At 44.5% G+C, this 23,368-nt stretch overlaps 1 protein-coding gene across 1 annotated transcript in view; it reads left to right on the top strand.

The window, feature by feature from the left end:
• LOC129784879 (kinesin-like protein KIF26B) overlaps positions 1–23,368 on the top strand; it is a 125,035-nt gene that overhangs the window by 75,179 nt on the left and 26,488 nt on the right. Inside the window, exon 3 of the mRNA XM_055810461.1 lies at positions 20,816–21,349. Coding sequence (XP_055666436.1) covers positions 20,816–21,349 — 534 coding nt within the window. The remainder of the gene's footprint in view (positions 1–20,815; positions 21,350–23,368) is intronic.

The raw sequence follows: 23,368 nt of genomic DNA, 5'->3' as shown, positions 1-23,368 counted from the left end.
GGTAGCTAGAAACCCTGGGGAGCTCAGAGGGGCAGAAAAGTGTTGGAGGAGGGCAGCGAAGGGTGGGAGGGGGCTCAGCACCCACAGCTGTTTGTCCACATGGTGCCTCTGCTCTCTGAGAGCAGGATTGAGAGAGCAGTATAGCAAATATCCTTTGGAAACTGAATTTTGTACTGGTGCCAAGGCTCAGTGGTCCAAGTCGGGGAGCTCCACAGCTGAACAAGGTGCCATGTGTCTGTGGTGTGGGTGCTTGGGCACCATGTTTGTTGGCCAAGCCTTGCTACAGCTCAATAGTAAATATGACACCCATTTCCCTCCCGTGGGATTTTCTGCACACAGAACTGCTGTGACACCACTTGAAATTATCATCTTGGCAGTTTCTTAAGCTATTTAATTCTGTTTTCACAGACTTGTTTTAATATGAAATGAACTGGCCTTTGCAGAACACAGAGGGACACAATTTCTGTGGATTACTGCACATTATGAGCCCTTATGGCTAAAATATGACCCTCCCTGTGGAAGGGCTTTACAGCCTCGTGTGGCTGCATGAGGGATCACCAGACTGCAGACTGCCTGCTTTTCCCGAAAATATCCTTTCTCGTTTAGACATTGCACATATTGGCCTAGACAACCTGTTTCTTGGATTTATCTCATGAGTGATGTGCTAAAAGCTGTAAATGAAAGATGACATAGGAATTACTTTCTGGGGATGAGACCTGAAAGGCATTTTAATGCATTGAATCGAAAATAGGCTTAAGATTAGGTCAGTGTCCCAAATCTGTCAGCAGGACAACGGATTGCTTCCCACCAGGCAAAGTATTTACCAAAGGGCTGCGCTGCACCACTTTGCATGTTTGCTTCTGTTTTGGAGAGTGCCACAATGTATTTGACAATAGACATGATCAACTGTTGTCTTGGACTTCCAGAGGGCTGACTTCGGCCTGATTAAGAGCCTGATTGACAGGGCCCCTTGGGAGATAGTTCTGAAGGGATTCGGCAACGCTGGGCATTCTTCAAGAAGGAAGCTTTAAGGTGCAGGAGCAGGCCATCTCCATGTGCCAAAAGATGAGCCAGTAGGGAAGATGACTGGCCTGGCTGAACAGAGAGCTTTGGCTGGAACATCAGGAAAAAAGGAGAGTTTACCAACTTTGGAAGAAGGGGCAGGCAACTCTGGATGTCTGTAATGATGTCGCAAGGTTATGCAGGGTGAAGATTTAGAGTATGCCCTAAAGATGGCGAATCTCTAGGAATCATGGTAGTTTGAACTCTGGATGGGTTTTGCACCTTGCTCAGTTTACTGCATCTGTCCTGCCAGGTACCGTAGCCCACATAGAGATCTGGATTGCTCCAAAAGAAATGAGAAAAAGTGTTAAGAGCTTCCAGCTGAACATCAGGAAACACTTCTACTGTGGGGGTGAGTTAGCACTGGCACAGGTTGCCCAGAGAGGCTGAGGATTCTCCCACCTTGGGAGATACACAAATGCCATGGACATAGTCCTGGGCAGCCTGCTCTGGGTGAGCTTCCTTGAGCAGAGGGGTTGGATAAGATGATCTCCAGAGGTCCCTTCTAACCTCAACCATTCTGCCATTCTGTTGCTTTGCTTCCCTTGCTCAGATTCTACCAAGCACTCCTGGCTCAGCCAGAACTGGGGACTCAGGCAAGGAGAGCATGGGAAATGCATGGTTTTGCATTTTCTGTTTGGGGCTGACGTTGTCAGGAAGGAGTCAGAATTTGTTCACTGAACTGCAGGTTCCCTTCTTGAAGTTAAATACACTTCTAAATGTGATTAAGGCTAATAACTTTTACTGTCTTCAAACCTTTGACATTTATTGTTGTACTGTCCTCTGAAAGCTGACTTTACCAAGTAGCAAAGGCGATGTTCTGTGTCAATTTTTAAAATGCTAATATGAAAATGAGGAAACTAACCATAACACAGCTCAGGACAGAAACATTTCAGTGCTGATTCGTGTGTAAGAGCGCTGGGAGAACCTTACGCATCTGACACAGCTGTCATTGCTGCCAAGAATAAATGGGAAAACAATTGGGTACAAAGCCTGGCTGGGAACAGGGGCAGGAGGTGGGGTGGGGAATCAGAGGTTCACATCTGTTGTGGAAGGTGCTGTAAAATGTTCTAGCTGTGCAGGTAAAACTCTCCCTAGAAATAAAATGACATTAGAACACAGTTGTGCATTCAATGTTTAACTTAAAAGACAAGAAAAAAGCCACAAAACCTCTAAATGTATATACACTCATCAACACATCAAACTTTGTTACAGTTATATTTGTACTGGATACAAAGTGATGTCTCTGTAATCCTTCTTTTTCCACGTCCCTTAAGTTTTGCATAATAAATTCATAAAATGCTATAGAAGTGGATGCCAAAATAGGTCTCTGGTGGAATTTTGTGAGCATGCCAGAAAACATTCTATGGATGGTAACATGGGAGAGTGAGTTACATTACAATACTAAATGCAGGGTTTAGTTGAGAACACCAAAAGCATTTAAAATTGGGGAGAAGGGGAGGAAGGGGGAGTTGGACTTCCCAGTAACTCCAGACTGCTGGTCCCTATGGTAATCAGTAGAGTCCTCAATGCAGACTCTGTAAACATTAATAAAACAAAAAGATCCCAGTGTTCTAATATCACTTTTGGAAAAGCCTTGAAGACCTTACATGTAGCTTGTGTAATGTTGATAAAATATGTGAAATAATTTCAGACAGAGACTGTGAGCTGGAGCCACAGTTCTGGTTGCTAATATGAAACTGTACAAATGGTTGCAAAAATAGCTAAACTGTTTGTAATTAAAAATATATCAAGCAACGTGATTGTGCAATGCAACTACATTTCTACCCGTAAACTTGAAGTATGGGTAACACAAAAAACCCTTTTGCTTTAAACATAGTAAATGGGGCTACTGTATGCTTCCAGAATGGTCTGTTGGCATATAGGCATTGAGTCCTTGCATACAGTTGCCAGCTTGCAAGCGCAGTTTGTTTTTCTTATGGGAAAAATAATATCTAGTGTTCTTGCTCGCTTGAGTAGTGCAGCGTCCTAGGGCTCTTGTGCCTGCATTACTCTGCTTATAAGTACAAAGTAATGAGTGGATTATTGATTGTAGGGCAGTCACTATCTTTGACCCAGGTCCTGAGTAGAAGGCCTGACAATGGAGATTCTGTTCCTTTTTTATTATTATTATTATTTTATTATTATTTTGATTACTTTGTGGCTCTTCTTTTTCTTTCCTGGCTCTTCTCTTGCCTCCCCCGCTCCCCCTAACAAAGTCTATGTGATCTTTGAGGAATATTTGTCTCTTCTAACTTAACACATGGAGTATCTAAAACTAGACTTCAAGTTTAGAGGTAGCAGCAGTGAATTTTAAGAAGCTGTATAACGTGGTAATCTCTGATTTGGGAGTCTTGTCTTGGATGTGTTAGATCAGTTGAACGGGGGGACTTGGTTTTGGTTGTGTTGATGCCCTGTGACGATGGATCAGTCCCTGTGCAGCTGAGCTGTATTCAGAGGTGCATGGCAAAAGCCCAGTATATGACACCCCTGTGCCAAAAGGGTGACTTGTCCTGACTGGACAAGAAGAAGTGACTTGCTGTGCCTGAAGGTAGACAGTGCAGCTTCAGAGGAGATGGAGATTTTAAATCCCAGAAGGCTGCTCTGCCAAGTGCAAAGGGGTGCAGCCTTACTCCTGTGTGGAGAGAATAGTACAGCTGCCTTAGCAGCTGGGGAGGACCTAATGAGTGAATCCTGATAGAACACAGCTCTGGGTGTTTATAACCACAAGACACAACCTCATGTTTGGTAGCTTTTCTTTGCGAGGTTACGTGGTTCCCCTGACAGGTGTCATGGCTCAAGTGTCTATGTTGCTCCTCGTGACTTATCTAAGGGCCGCAAGCGCCAGTGTCCCGGTTCCAGATTCTGCTGTGGGAGCTGGCTGCAAAGGATAAGCACACTTTCATATTGTATTGCTTTGCGTAGCTAGCCTAAAGCCACTGTGGCAACTTTAATCACGGCTGATGTGCTCAGACTCCTTCCCCCCCACTCTCACTCTGTCTCCATCTCTGTGGCTTTTCTGCTGCAGCATTAGAAATAACGAGGTTTGGTGCTAATTCCATGATGCTGTGCTGCTTAGCCCCAGAGAAGAGCAAAGCAATCTCTGAAGGAACTGTCCAGGTCTGTGTGAATTGGAAGGAGTAGAAATATTTATGAGAGGTAAATAAAGACTAATATTACATTTAAATTAATGAGAGACAGGCTCTGGAAATGAAACTAAGGAAAATAAGGTAATATGGTGGTATGAGACCTTTCTATCTCGCAATTGGATTTCTTTATTCTTGTCTTTGTGGATACGTAGCTTTCAGCTGTTCAGACAAAAATAAGTTTAAGCCAGTAAAACGGCAACTCTTGTTTCCCCATTCCCTGCACTGTTTTCCCTGAAGTGTTTTTACAGAATGATGTTGAGACTATTCTTTTTTTTTTTTTCAATCTAAATCCAGATCATAGAACCATAGAATCATTTACATTGAAAAGACCTTTAAGATCATCAAGTCCAACTGTTAACCCAGCACTGCCAAGCCCACCACTAAACCATGCCCCTAAGCACCTCATCTATGTGTTTTTTAAACACCCCCAGGGATGGTGACTCCACCACCTCCCTGGGCAGCCTGTTCCAGTGCTTGACCACGGCTTCAGTGAAGAAATTTTTCCCAATATCCAACCTAAACCTCCCCTGGTGCAACTCGAAGCTGTTTTATCTTGTCCTATTGCTTGTTACGTGGGAGAAGAGACCGACCCCCGCTGCCTACGGCCCCTGTCAGGTGGCTGCGGAGAGCGATCAGGGCCCCCCTGAGCCCCCTCCTCTCCAGGCCAACCCCCCCAGGTCCCTCAGCCGCCCCTCACAAGGCTGGTGCCCCAGCCCCTGCCCCAGCCCCCTGCCCGGCTCTGGACACGCTCCAGCCCCTCCACGTCCCCCTGCAGTGAGGGGCCCAAAGCTGAACACAGGGGTCCAGGGGCGGCCTCACCGGTGCCCAGCGCAGGGGGACGGGCACTGCCCTGGTCCTGCTGGCCACGCCGTGTCTGCTACAAGCCAGGATGCTGCTGGCCGCCTTGGCCACCTGGGCACACTGCTGGCTCCTGTTCAGCCGGCTCCTGACCAGCACCCCCAGGCCCTTTCCCACCAGGCGGTTCCCAGCCCCCTGCCCCAGCCTGTAGCGCTGTGTGGGGTCGTTGTGACCCAAGTGCAGGACCCGGCACTGAGCCTGGTTGACCCTCATACAACTGGCCTCAGCCCATCTGCCCAGCCTGCCCAGACCCCTCTGCAGAGCCTCCTGCCCTCAGGCAGATCAACACTCCTGCCCAGCTTTGTGTCATCTGCAAACTGACTGAGGGTGCACTTGATCCCCTTGTCCAAATCATCGATAAAGACATTAAACAGGACTGGCCCCAGCACTGATCCCTGGGGAACACCACTTGTGACCAGCCACCAGCGAGATGACTCCATTCCCCACAACTCTTCGTGCTCGGCTGGCTAGCCAGCTTTCAACACAGTGCAGAGTGCACCTGTCCCAGCCACCAGCAGCCAGTTTCTCCAGGAGATGCTGTGGGAGATGGTGTCAAAGGCTTTAATAAGGTCCAGGTAGAGAACACCCACAGCCTTTCCCTCATCCCCTAGGTGGGTCATCTTGTAGAATGAGATCAGGTTCACCAGGCAGGACCTGCCTTTCATAACTCTATGCTGGCTGGGCCTGATTTCCCAGGTGTCCTGCACGTGCCACATGAAGGCACTCAGGATGATCTGCTCCATAACCTTCCCTGGCACCGAGGTCAGGCTGACAGGCCTGTCGTTCCCCGGCTTCTCCTTCTGGCTGACCTCCAGTCTGCTAGGACCTGTCCAGTTTTCTGGAACTGCTGATAAATGATGGAGAGTGGCTTGGCAAGCTCCTCCGCCAGCTCCCTTGGTACCCTCAGGTGGATCCCATCCAGCCCCACAGACCTGTGCACGTCTAAGTGGAGCAGCAGGTCACTGACCGTTTCCTCCTGGACTGTGAGGACTTCATTCTGCTCCTCCTCGTCCCTGGCTTCCAGCTCAGTGGGCTGAAGTACCCTGAGGGTAACGGGTCTTGCTATTAAAGACTGAGGCAAAGAAAGAGTTAAGTACCTCAGCCTTTCCCTTGTTCTCTGTGGCAATGCTCCCTGCTGCATCCAATAAAGGGTGCAGATTATTCTTGGGCTTCCTTTTGTTTCTAATGTATTTGTAAAAATATCTTCTGTTATCTTTTATGGCAGTGGCCAGCCTGAGTTCTAGCTGGGCTTTCACCTCTCCAGTCTTCGCCCTGCATAACCTCACAACATCCTTACAGTCCTCCAGAGTTGCCTGCCCCTTCTTTCAAAGCCGATAAACTCCTTTTACGCTGCATTCCAGCCCAAGCTCTCCGTTCAGCCAGGCCAGTTGTCTTCCCCAGCAGCTCGTCTTTCAGCACATGGGATGGCTTGTTCCTGCATGTTTTAAGATACCCTTCTTGAAGAATGCCCAGCCTTCCTGAACCTCTTGGCCCTTCAGGACGGTCTCCCAAGGGACCCTGTCAATCAGGCTCTTAATCAGGCCAAAGTTGGCCCTCTGGAAGTCCACTGATGACCCCCCTTCCTTAGTTCTCTGAGAACTGAAAACTCTATCATCTCATGATCACTATGCCCAAGACATCCTCTGACCACCTCATCACCCACCAGTCCTTCGCTGTTTGAAAACAGCAGGTCCAGCAGGGCATCTCCCCTGGCTGGCTCACCAACCAGCTGTGCCAGGGGTTTATCTTCCACAAACTCCAGAAACCTCCCAGATTGTTTCCTCTGCTGTGTTGTATTTTCAGTGAACATCCAGTAAGTCTCCCAGGAGAACAAAGGCTAGAGATCATGAGATTTTTCCAGGGTGCTTGTAGAGTATTTCAACTGCCTCTTCATCCTGGCTGGGTGGTCTATAACAGACACGCACCAGGACATTTGCCTTGTTGGCCTTCCCACTGATCCTTACCCATAAACATTCAGCCTTGTTGTTACCACCATTCAGCTCCAGGCAGCTGAAACACTCCCTAACATTCAGAGCTACTCCACCACCCCTCCTTCCTTGCCTATCCCTTCTGAGGGTTTGTAGCCATCCATTGCAGCACTCCAGTCATGCAGGTTATCCCACCATGTTTCTGTGATGGTGACTCTCTACCTGCTGCATGATGGCTTCCAGCTCCTCCTGTTTGTTGCCCATGCTTTGGGCACTGGCATAGATGCATTTCAGCTGTGCTATCGATCTCACCTCCAGCCCTGGCATGCCTCCCTCCCATGCTCATCTCTAGGGACCCTGGTTTTATTCCCTTCCCTCTTCAAATCTATTTTAAAGCTGTTGCCATGAGCCCTGCTAACTCCTGACCCAGGATCCTTTCCCCACTTTGAGACAGGTGAACCCTGTCTGTTGCCAGCAGGTCTGGTGCTGTGTAAACTGACCCATGGTCAGAAACCCCCAAAACTCAGCTGGTGACACCAGGCCTGGAGCCTGGTACTGATCTGTGCAATCTTCCAATTACACGCACCATCGTTCCATGCAGCTGGCAGGATAGAAGAAAACACTGTGCTCCTGATCACTCAACCAGTTGCCCCAAGGCCCTGAGGTCTCTCTTGATTGCCCTCAGGCATCTTGTTGTTTGGATTTCATTGCTACTCACTTGGAAAACCAGTAATGGATAAAGATCAGAGGGCTGTACCAGACAGGGGAGTTTTCTAGTAACATCCCTTACCCAGGCCCCAGGGAGGCAGCAGGCTTCCCTGTGGACTGGTCCCTCTGTTCCTCTCGGAGTGGAGTCACTGGTGACAACCACCTTTCTTCTTTTCTTAGTGGAACTGGTCATGGTGTGCGGAGTTGACCGACTCTCCCTAGGCAACTCTTCCAACCTGCACGGGCCTTCATCCACATCATCACTTTCCTGGCCCTCAGGTTCCAGAGCCTCATACTTGTTAGCTTGTCTGTCAATAAATAACAAAAAGTAGTTTTTTTTTTTTTTTTCTCTTCAGGTTGCATGAATTATGCAAGTATGTAGATTTTACAGCATGTTGAATTAATCAGTGCCTGCTGAAATTCTTACAAGGTATTTTAAGAGGCCACTAGGTTACTCAACATTGTAAATAATTTTTGTTTAAGGAGGTATGTTTAAGTTTACTTAAATTTGGTTTGATTTCTGAATCTACAGAGCTGAATCAGTAGCAGAGAACCTGGAGCCTGAGTTTATGGAGGGTTGCTCTGTACGTTAATTGCAGGAGGTGCCATCGGGTAGAGGGAGAGTGTTATAGCCTCATTCAGCGTCTTGCGAGATCAGTGCCATAGTGGCTGTGGCTACTTCTAGAATTAATATCTTCATCCTTTCAGATGCTATTCGCCACTGATGATGCTGTGACTGGGTACACAAGGAGCCCTGTGTTAGTCTGAAGTCATGATCAGTGTCTTTAGTCTTTACAAGGTTGGGAATCCGTTCTCCTCCCCACTGGTTAGAGAGCTTTTCAGCTGACACGGTAACCTGAGGAACATTGTATTTTGGTTTAAGGCTGGCTAATATTACCAGGCTGTACTAGAAGCTTTTTCTCCCCTCCTCCTCCTTTTCTTTTTTTTTTTTTTTTTTAATTTATTTTGTTTTGTTTTGCGTGGCTCACTTGGGGACTATTTGGAAAAAGATTTGTAATCTTAGCCTTCATCAGACCACACAAGTCAAGAGCCTGATCCCCTCTTGGGCTTGTCAGCAGTCAGCTTATTCAGGACAATGTGAGCTGTGGTGGGAGTGGGGGAGGCATGTTTTTAGCCCACACTTGTAGATTGGTGTCATGGGGGGCCAGCAACACCGTGCTGTTCGACAGTGAGGGCTCATTATGTGCCTGTCCCCTGTGGTCCCACAGCAAGGGCTTGAGGCTTCTGTTCACAGTGAATGGATGTGGGGAGGGGAGCGCTTGGCCTCCTTCAGCTCTGAATGCTTTCATTGAGACCTTGGTGAGAACGCTTCCCAACTGAGCCCTGTCGTACCCTCCACCATTTGAACTCTTTGGGATTTTGTGAGGGTGCGGAGGATGGGATACAGGCTGTGGAGGCCGTGACAGCCAGGGGTTGCATAGTGTGAGTATTTTTAAACAAACGCAATAGTCCTGAACTGACATGATGCCTACTTTTTGAGTTTGGGATGTTCTGTTTTAATTGGTGACAACAACAAAGGACATTATTAGTTGTACTCCAAAGCTCCCCTGATGCCACAAATCTGACTGTAGAGATATGTATTGAGACAGAGCATTTAGCAGCCTGGCAGAAGCGCAGTGGTAAGCGTTACACCGTGTTTCTTGCTTCTGGCTGTCAGTGTTCAGAAGCAGCAGCTTTCCCAGGGGGCTGACTAAGGCCCACAGCATTGTATTGTTCTCTTTACCAATTTCAGCTGGCTTCAGATCCATGAAGGTTTCTGCTGTATTCACAGCACCAGATGCCTGGCAGCCAAGTGACCCATCAGCCTCTGGACCCAGGCTGGTACCTTCCTTTAGAGCCGCCTGGCATCATGCAGCTGTGTCAGCTTGAGTCAGTGCTGGTGTGGTGGGTGCCTTCTGGATCACCTTGCAAGGGAGCACCAAAAGCAGGTCCTTTGGCATCTGCAAAAGCCACAGTGAGTGGAGCTGGAGCTCTTTTCTCATGTAAAGCCACACTCAGCAGCCTGACAGCTTCCATCCTTACCACAGCTTTTTATCTTCCCCATGCATCTTCCTGCACTCACCAGCCCCTCAACCCAGTCTCTGTCACCTACCCTTGGCACAAAATACCAAATCCCGTGCAATCCCTGCCTCAGCAGATGCAGGCAGAGTCTGCTGAATTGGAGCTGAAGCATATGTTGAAGTATACAGCTTAGTTTATAGTTTATGTAGAAATTCACATGCAGACACAGTTTAATGAAATTTAGCAGGTACGTTTGCAGCCGACATAAGAGAAAAAGACTGCGTGTTACAGGCTTGTCATAACACACATTCTACCACTTGAGCTGTACTGGCATAGTCAAACAGTGCAACTGCCCTAAGGCTGGAGAATAGCGCTTTGCCTGCTGCAAGGGTGTCGCATGCGCTGCAGTTTGTCCGCATACTGCCCGTGAGACACTTGTGACAGTGTAATTCTGTTCCCGCTGAGAGCTGGCAGATTCTTGTGACTTTCATTAGCTTTTCTCGGGATCTTTTTTTTTCTTCTTCCTCCCCTTTGCATACCCCAAATATTTATACTTGCTAACCAAACATAAGCTGATCTTGCAACTGGAGTGGAAACCTGCAAACAGCTTTGCTCCTGAAATTATTCCCAGCTGAAAGGCTGAGGTGTGCTCCGCTTCCTGCCCTGTATACTAGGTGGAATAGATGTTCTTTCATGGCTGCTCTAATGCTCTTAGATTTCTTTGGTTGCATAGAGGTTGGGGGCACTCAGCACCTTCTAAGATTAGGATTTTGACTTTTGTGGTGCGTTTTTGTTTGTCTCTAATATTTTTGTACAAGCATAAAAATGGAATCAATATATCTAAGCTACTGTGCGTGAGAAATGTGTGGAATATGGGGGCATCAGAAGTGATAAAGTTCTAGAGAGAAGTGTATTTACAGCTACAAATTTCACTTCCAAATAAAAGTCTTTGATATGTTAAATCTCATTTTAGGGGTTCCAGGGATCACAGGCAATAATTACAAGTGATTCCATACGCACAAAAGAAATTAAGCAAAACCATAATTAGACAATTTGATAATGAGATCATTAACAAGCTCTTAATATAACTGTGTTAATGGAAACAGCTATAAATACATAACTATATCTGGTTACCGTCTGGTATTACATCAAAGCTGAGGAGCTTTCAGAAGCAAATGTAACCCACCCTGAGATAATGTAAAACTGTTAGGAAAAAACATCGGTGGGTTAGGCTGGGATTTTTCTTTTCTCAGTTCACATTATTAATAAAACCAATACCAAGTTCTAATAAAAATAATGAATTACGTCATGCACATCCAAAGTGGTAAGTACAGTGGGATTAGTGCACAGTGGGATTAGTGCACAGAGTGAGGAGGGGCATCACAGCTGAGGGGCAGGAAAAAGGTCAGAGGGTATCTGCTGGATCTGGGAGCTGTGTACCTGATAATCCTGCTGAGCCTGAGGCTGGACTCCAAAAAGCTGTGCAAACCAGGGGAGAAAGCACAGGCATGGTATTGCTGGCAGGAAAGGAACAGGATAGTTGTGCTTTTCCCTCTCCAAGGAAAAAAGGGGATTTCCAAGAGACTGAGTCATTGAAAAGTAGTTTGAGCTGGGACACGATGGGAGTTTGAAGAATCCTGAGGCAGGAGCAAGCAGAGCAGCCCTCTCGTGGGTGAATGGCTTGGGCTGAGAAGGAGGTGGTAAATGATAAAAGGCCAAATGTTACTGGGGGAGGAAGATGCAGCAGATCGAAGTGAGACTGAGAGCCTGTATGGCTAGACAGCAGGGGACGTTTAGCTGCCTGTGGAGCAAGGGGCTGTCAGCACCTGGTATGTGGCTACTCTTCAAAGCAGCAGCTCACTGCAGGCTCGGTGTGTGTCAAGGAGGATGTTTCAGACAGGTGCTGTCAGACTTCAGAGCTGCTTATAGGATGCTCTTGTGCAACTTCTGTCCACCTGAAACACAGCATAAAGTCTTTTGGGAAAGCAAGGTGGCATATGACACATTTATAGAGATGTGGTTTTTCTTCTAGGTTAGTAATCCCATCTTTGTGGACCCCATCAGTAGACCTTCAAATTATTTGTATCAGAAATTAGCTGGAAAAAAAAGAATCCTTTCATAGACCATTGTCTTGATTTCTCCTCTCCCTCTCTTTCACACCCCCCACCCCCCAACCCAATTCACACCATCAGCTTCAAGAAGGCATCTTGTCTTCTCCTTCTGCAACCTCAAGGGTTGCGCAGTGATCTGGGACTGTTCTCCACGGTCTCAGCTGACCTTCTAGCTTTCACACATCCCACTTGCCTAATTCTGGGTGTATTGACATGAAGGAGATAACTCCTAAAGAAGGCATGTAGTAGTTCTGCAGATGTCGAGGTGCATGTTCTTTAGTTCAGTCGGGATAAAAGGCTGGTGGAAATCCCCAGTCAACACCTAGTGTGAGATATGACTGCTGCTGAGTGATAAATGCAAGTTTGTACGTAGCCTGGAACATTCTGCGTGTACAAAGATTTGAGAATCAGTGCAGAGGGGAGAATCACTTCTATTTCCAAATGGCATGTTTTAACAATGTTATCTATCTAATGCAAAATGGACACGTTAGAGAAGAGGCAAATACGTTTCACATTTTCATGTGCCTCTGACTGTGAATGTGCATGGGAGAAACTTCATTATTAGTGTGAAGTGACTGTTGTCTTTGTGATATACTTTCCCAGTGGTTAGAAACAAAATTAATTTCTGTCTCCTAGATGGCACACAGATAAGCTCTGTCTGATTTGAGTAAAGTGGAAAGGATTTTACTTGCAGTTTTGCTAAGATTACTTGGGTTGCCTGGTGTTTTCATATTCAAGGATATAAAAGAAAGTCAACTTGAAGCGTGAATTTCAAATGGCTTTTTTAAACTGCAGTAAAATGCTTCAGGTTTTAACTGACCATAATTAGTGCTGTACTAAGGCTTGCAATGCTCTAACTCTAGTCAATCCATATCCTTGACCTTCCCAAAGCCTCTCCAGTCAAGGTGAGAAGGGTGGAAATCTGACAGTGGCAGAAAAGAATCTAGAGTAGACCCTGAATGAGTGTCGCTAGAGAAGACCACATCCAAGGTGAACGGAAGGTAGCTCTGCTGAACCAGGTTGGAAACTTGATGTGTAGAGACTGGTAATTTTTTTTTTTCAAAAGCTGAACGAATTAAAAATACCAAAACAACCCAAAAACCAAAAGGGAGATTGGAGATACAAAGGTAAAGCTCTTTACCCATTGTCAAAGCCACCAATAGCCTGTATCAATCTAGTGATCCTCCGCCCCTGCCCCCTCCAAAACAGTGATTTTGCATGCAATTTAAAGATACTAATATTTCTTAGTGAAGAGAAGAGCATAAGAGTGAGCATGCAGAAATGGTTTACAAAAAACAGGATACAAAAATAAGCTGAATAGGACAGAACATTTTGATTCTCTGATGCATGTCCATTGTAGATGTGCTGAAGCTGAACAGACTTGATGAAAAATGTTACAAACTGAAAGGTTCTTTTGAGAATGCTAAGCTGTGAAATAAAAATACGTTTTTCTGATGATTATTCGCCTAAAACAAAAGGGATATGAACCTCCTGTTTAAAAACAGTTACAAGAGCTTTCCGCTTGCTACAAACCCCTTTGTAAATTAGAACAGCAAGCCTATAGCGTCACAAATACTGTCCTGACTTTCACACTCGTGCTGTTTAGTTACTATTCTCCAGGTGTGACAGCTGTTTGAGAAATCACTGGTTACAGTGTCAGTAGCAGCTCAGTGCTGGCATTCATCAAAGAACTGTACTGCTCTTCTCACAGGAAGAGCAAGCTAAACTCTGAAAATGCGGAGGTGTGTCAGAACAGTCATTGCTGCTGTAGCCTGGTTACTCAAAGGGGTTCAAATGATCTGTTAATTTGATGTTTATCAGAGCTTGGAATAATGGAAAGATTTGAAAGGATCAAAGAAAAGCTAATGTTATTCCAGTATTTTAACAGGTCTGGGCCATGTAATCATAAGTCAGTCATGCTTCATGCTTATCCTCGATGAGTTTGAAAGGGTGGGTAACAGGATATCAACAGTAAAGAACAATGTCTTTGTGAATGGCAATCAGAAGGATTTTATGAAAAAAAGGTATTATCGCATTTGCCCCTATGATGAGGAATGTGACTAAACATTTGGTTGATAAAGCTAATAGTTTGTAAGCTCTTGAAAGCATCTAATCCTCACATATTTAGGTCGAATTTGTAGCTGGACTCCAGCTGGGTGGAGAGGCAGCAACAGCAACCGAGTTCTGTGGGGTGACTGGATACTTGGGCGAGAACGTGTCTGTGAAACCTCTGGGTTGCATGTACGGCACAAGACTGCTTATAGCAATGATGCATACAGTACTAGGGGGTCAAGGTGAATAATCAGTCGAACACAAGCTCATAGTGTGCTCTGGTGGCTAAGAAAGCAAATGCAATCCTTCAACATTCAGACAGAAAAATACAAAGCAAGGAGGAGGGAATGGAGCTGCTTTTTTCCAGCACAAGTGATGAGGCTTCGGCAGTTATGAATTTGTTCCTATTCTTTGTGCTGTAAAAAGGGTGCTGACAAATTTTGTCCATTTGGCAACGGCTGAGTTTGTCTAACAAATAGCTGTAGAGGAAGCTTCCCTCCAGGATACCCTGTGCACGCTGTGGGCACAGATTCAGTCTGGGCTGCGAGAGCTCTAGACAACTGCATAGCAGAGATCATTGGGCAAGGCTTGGATTTGCACCACTGAATGTATATTTAGATTTTCCTGCTGCTATTTCATCTCTTCTTCCCAACTCAATTAAAAATCTGGCTGCTGTCTAGCTATCAAATGCTAACACAAACACCTGTGTGCCAGATGTGTACAGCTGTAAGTCTGTCAGTGCTGATCCATCACCACAGCCATAAGCCAATCCATGGAGCAATTAGAAAACACTTTTTTGTTTTCCCCCTTCTTCTGTCCCTCCTCTCCATTTTCAATCCTATTTTTCCAGGGTTTTCTCTCTTCTGCATCCTGCTGCTGGAAGTTTGTAAGGTGAGTCTTGCTCAGACTTTCTGTCTCTTTCAGATAAGAAGACAAGGAGACTAAACCAAAGCAGCATATTTTTCTGGCTGCAGAGTAGCTGGTTTATAGTGACAAATGTTAAATTATAAAAGTCCAAATGTCAGTAGTATGTGCCAGCTCAAGAAAAACATCTTGAAAATAGTAATGTTGCAAGTGCTATACCAGACAGGATTAAGATTTGATTTTTTTTTTTTACCCCTCTCCCTGAAGAGACCTGCTCCCCTAGACGTGTTCTGAAGATAGCGACTGTAGGACAGGGAGCACTCTCATGGCCTTTTTGAAAGCGAAGGCTCAAGTCAGCAGCAGAAAACAGTTCTTCAGGTTTGAGGGACAAAAATGCTACTTAGTTAAAGAGGCAGGACGTGATAACACTGCGGAGGTTTTACTGTTGGTAAGACAGCCTTTTTACAGGAGCTTGCTGGAAACAGGCTGATGTAAAAACCCTCTTTCTTATTCCACTGTGCTTTCCCATGCCCTCTGTCTCTCCTTTTGCTCAAGTTCCTACTTACACATCTCCCGGACTGCCTCCTCTTTCCTCTCCCCAACATGTAGTAACAGTACTTCTGCTGGGGAAAGGAGAGAGTTTCAGAAGGAGAGGGAGCTGTGTTCTCCTTTTCTAGCAAAGATAAGTTAATTTGCTCAGCTAGGGGTGGTAGCGGATGGCTTATGTGGAGAAGACGTGTTGGGCATGAGGGAAGTCTTCTGTGACAGGGAGGGTAAGGCAGTGTGGTCCTTCCCAGAGGTGTCAGTTGCTGTGTACAGAGCAACAGAAAAAGGGAGGCTACCTCACTGCCCCTGCGTCTTGCTTATGTGCAACTTTGGCTTTTACTTCCCAAGACACTGCTTGTGCTAGCAGAGATCCTGCCACCTTAGATAATTCAGATGATTCAGTTTTTACTTAGCAAAGATAACTGGTTTTTATCCAAGGGTTCCAAGCTCAGTTTGATGGTACGGCGTTACTAATTCACAGTCATAGTGTGTATCCTGTCATGCTTCTTCGAGGAAAATCTCCCGTTGACTTCAGTTTATTTGAACATACTTTTGCTTTAACAGAAGTGGTGTCATTCAAACAGTAAGGAGCATTTTTTCAACTGTTGGGGCTCTGGAATGCTGAAAACAGCAAATCTCTGAAATGTAGCCTAGAAGATGATAGGATACGTTTATGTTAGGGTGCAAAGTCACTTGGAAAATAGCCTGAGTGCCTCTGGAAAGTAAATTTACAAGTATAATCTTTTTATTGGGCTGGAAAATACACCCTCAAGAGAGAAAGAACAGAGGGGATTCCTCCCCCCCTCCAAACAGTGACCAACCATAGACTAACAGGGTTGTGTTTAGAGCAGAGATGTTTGCACAGTCATGGAAAAGCATATGCTTTTTATCAGGGTGAAGACTTCCCTCCTACTAATTTTCTTAATTAGTTCTTTTACTCCCTGCCTGTGGAGAGTGAGAGTCTGGAAAACACAGTTCTGCCTGGGCAGAACTTTGGTTGTTGCTTTCCCCTGCTTCTCCCCTCACCTTGTGTGATGGATTACACACCAGCAGTCTTTGCTGCCTGGACCTTGTCAGAAACAAAAGAAGTCCGTGAGTCTTCCATGAGCATCTTCAAGCAGAAGCTGGCCTCTGTGATTTAGTTAGTATTGACTACTTTGTGTTTCCCTGAAGAGCAATAGTAATATTGGTGTTGAAGAACACGGTTTGATAAGAAGGTCTTGAGATCCTTTGTATAGTTGAGTTTTCTTGGAGGTAGAGCAATGGCATAGGGTTCCAGTGTCTGACTTGCTTAGGCTATAGTTGACCAAATCAGAGAGGCACGCACAAAATCTTACAGAGTATGTCCTACATTAGTGTCTGCTCGCGCTTTGTTTGCAAAAAAGTAGTATGTGTATGAGGTGTTTGCACATGGATCTATGATCAGCTAGGCTCTGTGTAATATGTAGAAGTGCAAATTGCTCATCGTGTTTCTTGCCCGCCTCACTGCCCACCAGCTGAGCTCTGCCTGCTTTCATCGTGTCTCTGTGTGAGCTCTGTGTGAAATTTGAGTATGTGTGAAACAGTCTGTGCTTCACGCTGGAAGTGCCTGTTTGCTTCCTCTGCTGAGGAAGAGGGGCACCAAGCTGAGCCGCAGGAAGGGAAGGGTTATTCTCTTTGTAGTCTGCTTTCTTAGTGATGGAGTTAAAATGTCATGAAAACTATAGAGCAAGGCACAGATTTACAAAGGGAGATGAAAGAGACGAGGATACTTCTTCATTACCTTACATGATCATGCAGTAGTGCTGTTCCTCCTCCTCTATGAGGTCAGGACCACATTTACCCTGATACAACCATCCATGTACTTCAGCGTTTCTTAACTAGTGCCTGTTCACTGGGTGCATTTTCACTGGGTAAAGCAAGAATTCCTCAGCATACCTGTCCGTGATGGGTGTCTAAAAAGCAAAGCTTCCTTTCTCTTCTGTCTTTCCCATATGGGTTTTCAGTTCCTCACCAAAGATGAGTTACAATGGAGAAGATGAACAACTAAATATAGCTGGAGTTGGTGTTTACTTGAGCTTGAAAACTGGAAGGTAATGGGAAAAGTCTCCTTGCAGCAAAGCTCAGCCTGCGCTCTGTTTAGTTCACTGCTTGCCTTGTGCATTTATGCTGCGGTCTGTGTTGTGACTGATATCCTGAAGCTTTCAGACCTCTTACATGCCTTCATTTGTTTATTATAGGAATAGGAGTTTATAGTAATGCTGTTTATACTAAAGATGGATGAACCATTACAGCAATAAGAGAAACCATCCTGAACCTTTGCCCCGAACTCAAACCAAACCCTTTTGTGATTTTTAAAGTTCTGTTTCAGTTTTCAGTGTCACTGCACTTTGTTCTGTCATGAGCAGAAATGAGTGCCAAAATATAAATGGTATTTCCAGTGTCAACCTCAGATTTCACAAGCAAACCTGCTCTCATGCCAGGGAGTGTGGGGTTTCTTAGACCTCACATGTTTCAGCAGCGAGTATAACCTTTCCAACTCCTGCTGCTCACTGCAGCTAGCGTGGAGTGCTTATCCAGTGGGGCTTGCCCGTCACTATTTCATATGGGAGAAGACACTGTTGTATGCCTATGGGACAAGATGCTGTTTATTGAACTAACAAGAACTCCTGGGGGAATGTGTGCAGATGATTGCTTGCAGATGAAATGCTGAAAGTGCTGTGTAGCTGCATTTCCCTGCTATTTGAGCAAGGGTGTAGTGACTGTCCAGCTTTGGCCTCCTTCCTGCTAAATGTGTTGTAAGCCTGTCAGCTGATGCTTCTGTGAAATTATAGTGGAGCTGCCCAGTGCAGAATAAGAAGGTAAATGCTCTTTTAGGCTCTATCAGATTTGTTTTGAGAACAAAAAGTGACTAGTGTGTTACTGGAACCTGAGTTTCTCCAAATTTATTTGCTGTCCTGTAGGCTTTTCTGTTTCATGTTCCAGACTCGGCTCCAGTGCTGAACTGTCCGTCTAGTAGAGTCTGATAGATTAGTAGAGCCAGTCTTTGGATCAATCAGTTCAGGTTGTGCCTGTTTCCCTCCTTTTGGCTCCTGAGGAGGAACAGTCTTCCTTCTTCCCTCCCGTCCTCCCTCTCTCTCTTTGTTTATTGTTGTATCAGAGAATGATCTGATGTTTGTTTTAACACTGAGATGAAGCTGAATTCACTGCTGTCCAGCACTCTTTAAAGCTGGTGTGCTACTTGAGTATTTATATCATGCTGACATTTGCTTACTTTAGAGCAGGCTTTATTTCCTTGGAATATTTATCATAGTATCCAGGAATTTCCATGTTGAACTGCTGCTGGACCTGAATGTTGTATATAATTACCTGGGTTCAAGCCCAGTTGCCTAAGGGAAGTTAACTTTCAAAGAACAACAGCTAGCTCTGTGGCATTAGCTTGCTGAAGGAAGAGCTGGCAAGGATTTTTTCCTGGACTGACGTGGAGCAGCCTGTAAAAAAGACTCACACCTCACTTCAGCTATATAGGTAGCTTTGTCTAGCTCATTATGGGAAAAGTAGAGAGTCGGTTCCCTGCATACCTGACATCATGGACAGGGTGCCTATATCTGATGTGATCTGCTGACCTAGTTATGGTCTGGGTTGGAAAATAAGATTTGACATCTTTTGCATCCTGTTTTTTCCCCCTGATTTCCACTAGTCCCTTTTCCCAAAGGGTAAGGGGGGAGGGTTGGTACAGAATCCAGTTCCTGCCTTCCTGACACACTTTGATGCTCTGACCCCCTTTGTGCATAGAATAGAAATGACCAGCTTGAGGCTTGATCAGATCTCAGGCTCCTGTTGTTTCCCATCAGCTTATACGACTCTCTTGGGCTTCTGGGCCTAGAACTGCTCTTTTGCTGCTAAGCATAAAAAGGCACCATGATTTATGAATCAATTAATCACTGCATGCTGAGGAGCTGTTCACGGTAGTTAAACAGTGAAAATAAAATACTCGAGTATATAATAAAGACGGATCATAATGAATATGACCCTCTATCAACGAATTCCTTCCCGCCCTGTATTTTACCCCCTACTCATTCTTCCCCAGGGCAGCCAAACTATCAATACATGAAATTTGTCTTTCTTGGATGGCATGGCGTTCATCAAATTACTTGATAAGGGTGGTGTCTATTTCTGTGATTCCCCCCCTCCCGCTCCCCTCCCCAGTCTGATTTCAGTGGCTGATAAAGCCACAAAGCCAAAGAGAAAAACAATTAAATAATTCTGATGCTAATGATTGTAAAGTTTTTTGAGTAGTCATAAGAAAATACACCAATAAGTCTCCAGACTTAAGGAGGGGAAGGTGAAGTCTGCACTGCCTGGTCTGTAAAACCACAAAAATGTGGTGTGAAATTTCCAAGAAATATTTCCAAAGCAAAACTGCACAAGAGAGAATTCCACCACGTAACTGCCATTGTTTGCTGTGTAACACACACATCATTGCTGTGTGTTTCTAAAACTGCACGATACTGTAAGAACTAAGCGAGTTTGGTCATAAACCCTTGCTGAGGCTGCTGTTGGGCTTCACAGCTTACTGAAGCACTTCGCGATTTTGGCCAGCACCCAATGACTGTAGCCAGATCAGGGTGGTGTATTGCTCTGTGGAGAGCACCAGTGACTACCCATCACAGATCGACCCGTGAGGTAAGGGTATGAGGCAAGAGGTTTTAAACCTGATCATGTGGTTTTGCACCAAAACTACGTTTCCAAGAAGAAAATTATTCTTTAAAAGTTATTGACCCTATTTTCTATTTTTTTTTTTTAAATAAAATTACTGGTTTATTTTACATTATCAGCAGATACCCAAATAGTGGTAGAACATTTCAGTAACAGAAGTTGTCGATTTTTTTCTGGCTGAAAAAAATGTGTTCTTAGTAAATGAAATGCCAAAAAGCTCTTGAAATATCCATCTGTTTTGAATTCTGAAAAGGATTTTGGGAGAGTGATGGTACTTCTTGATTTTTGTTGTGTTTATTAATTTTTTTTATTTTATTTACAGGCAGGCTTTGAAATTTTACATTTTTGTTGCAGAGTATTTCCTGGATTTTCTGAGCACCAAAAGCTGGCATTGATAGGTAGATGGATTTGTGAACCTTGCTACAAGCCCACTGGTTTTAGTGGAGTTGCTCTTGATCTCACCTGTGTAACTAAGAGTAGATTTCATTCAAGCCAGAAATTAGGTGCAGTGGTGTGAAGCAAGTTAATTCATTCTCTCTGCCATGCATTAAAGCTTGCAGTGGAATTATTATATTTGCCACTTATCAGTAGAAGTTAAAGAATTTTTTCTTTCCAACACAATCTAGCTTCTCATTTTTGTTCAGCTCTGCTGCTGGCATATGTTGACTGTATCTAATGGCCTTTGTTTGCATTCTAAGCTTATCTCATAAATTGGCTTTTGAAATGCACAATCAGCAGTAATAATGTTTCACTGTGGTGACCATGGTTAAACATTTCTTTCCTGTCCCCCCCTCTCCCTTTTCTGTTTGATTTTTAGGACCCAGGCTTCTCTTCGGTGATTCATGACAAGCTCCAAGTCCCCAATACCATTCGTAAGGCGTGGAATGAGAAGGACAACAGATGTGATGTTTGTGCCACGCACCTGAACCAGTTGAAGCAAGAGGCCATTCAGATGGTGCTGACCTTAGAGCAAGCTGCCAACTCCGAACATTATGATGCCTCGCCAGGCTCTCCCCCACCTCTTTCCAACATCCCCACGTTAGTGAGCCCCCGGCACATGGGCAGCCTGCAGCCCAGGGACTGGGCATACGTGCCTGCTCCTTATGCTACATCTAATTATACAGGCTTTATTGCCAACAAACACAGTGGAAAACCCAACAGTCTAGGAATTGTCAACGGGGTGGAGAAGAAAAATGGCTCTCCTGGACACCAAGCCAAGGTCAGCTTTCAAATGGCCACCAGCCCCAGCAATGGTAACGTTCTCAACTCTGTGGCTATCCAGGCTCATCAGTACCTTGATGGCACCTGGTCTTTGTCAAGAACTAATGGCGTCACTCTATATCCCTACCAAGTAAGTATTTTAAAATAACAAAATATGTTCATTTTCTTCCCATCAAAGCTTGACGTGGGCATGCTAACACTGCTTGCTCCCGTTGGGTAGAAGTACAGCCATTCATACAGTGAGCATCAGAGCAAGGAGTGCTGCAAATTCCTGTTACCCTGATAGGGTATTGAGTTGGGGCAGACACAGATCACAACCAGTATTAATTAGAACACCTTTTTTTAATTCAGCTGTTGTTAATAATAGAGCCAAGCTGTTGTTTTTAATAGCAGATAACTATTCATAGAGTATATGCAATTATTCCCTCACACAGTACTTTCGCTCATACTGCTTGGTTGGAGCAACAGCTGGGAGCCACTCACACTTGTTTACTTCCAAATGGAGAGTAGCCCTAGTGCACCACTGACGTCTGGGTTGGTATTCACGAAGTACCCAGAAGGTCTTTTGGTTCATCATGTACGCATACGATCTATAGTCTTTGTCTACATATAGCAGGCACTGCCTTCATTGATGTGTTCTAAGTGACGTGCATTCTTATTGGTGCCATTGTGTGCTGGTGGCCTTCTGCAGATTGGACCGATTCTTGGTGTTTTGGTATTTATCTGTTCTTGTGGACTCACTGGGTCCACTGGTCTCCAGAGTTTAGCAGTTCTGGGGAGATTTTCGCATACTTCTCAGCACGTTCTTTTCTTCCCCTCTGGCCTGCCTGCTGTTTTCTGGTACGCCGCACCCACAAGTACCTGTAGAACCTACCCACACCTGGGACCCCAAAGGGTCTTTTAGGACAGCAGGGTAGGATTTCTGATGCACTTAACTGCAGGTGGTGAGATTTTCAGAGTGCCCAAGCATTTGCAGATTGCGACATAAGCCTGTTCTTTCTGAATTTTCCCAGCCATCCCTGTTGGCTTCCTTAGGCACGTAAGTATATTTGGAAGTTGCTCTTTCTACTAAGTTAAGAACAGATTGCAAGATAGAACCCTAAATTAATATTTAACATTTATCAGTATGAGTAACTGATATTACAGCCAGAAAAAAGTGATGTTATTCATAAGCATTAAGATGTTGTCATGCACCAAAGAAGACCTGGTAAAACCAGTAATGAACTACAGTAATTTTATCTGGAAAATATGTGACTTTATAGTTTTGTGGATTTATGCTCTAGTGAACCTGATTCATATTTGGGCATGCCAGTATGTGATCATAGTTTAATCTAAGCAAAAAATTAAAAATATCTGATTGTTTGATCTAAGAAAAAAAACCCTAAACAAGGAATGCACATTAAGAAAACTGAATAATTAATTGTATTACAAAAATCAGTTTTATTGCATTCACAATCTTTGAGGTTCATCTTCTATGAAAATGTGGGTTTTGTTTACTTTTTAATAATGGTCATGGTTCCTAAATGGTTCATTTTGTCTTAAAAATATTCACTAAGGAGAATCTAATATTCAAAAGTTTCTGGACTGATCCTGTAGTTTGGCTCCAGTTAGATTAAGGACTTTCCCCTACCATTTTTCTCTCCTTTCAGAAACCTTGAAATAGAAAAGGCACCCCACAAAAAACCCCCAACCAACAAAAAACCCAAACCAAAAAACCCAGACAAACTGAAAAAAAAAACCAAAGAAACCTAGCAATGTTGGTCCATGATGGACTGTGTTGATATGATAGTGAGTTTTATATTATCTTTAAGATTCCACCTTCAAATGTTAAAATTCTCACTTTACTCAAATGTCACATTTAATTGCCCAGTCAAAGAATAATGATAGCTTTTGTCTTTAAACACATTGAAAGGATTATAGTGTTTGGTTTTGTAGTATCTGTATCCAACGGGGAATTAGTCAAGTAAGAAGAAAAACTTTGAAAGGTAATTAATTTGTGATTTGAATTAGTAGGAAGATGCGAGCTTTGCTTTTTCTGCTTTTGTGTGCAGAAACCAATCTTATTTGCTACACATTTTGAGAATATTTTTGATCTCTCTCCTGTATAAATATATTTTTTTGTTATGCACTGACAGATATAGAACTCTGC

This window comes from Falco peregrinus, chromosome 7 (genome assembly GCF_023634155.1).
Source record: "Falco peregrinus isolate bFalPer1 chromosome 7, bFalPer1.pri, whole genome shotgun sequence".
Taxonomy (NCBI): domain Eukaryota; kingdom Metazoa; phylum Chordata; class Aves; order Falconiformes; family Falconidae; genus Falco; species Falco peregrinus.
This window is presented reverse-complemented; position numbering and strand designations above follow the sequence as displayed.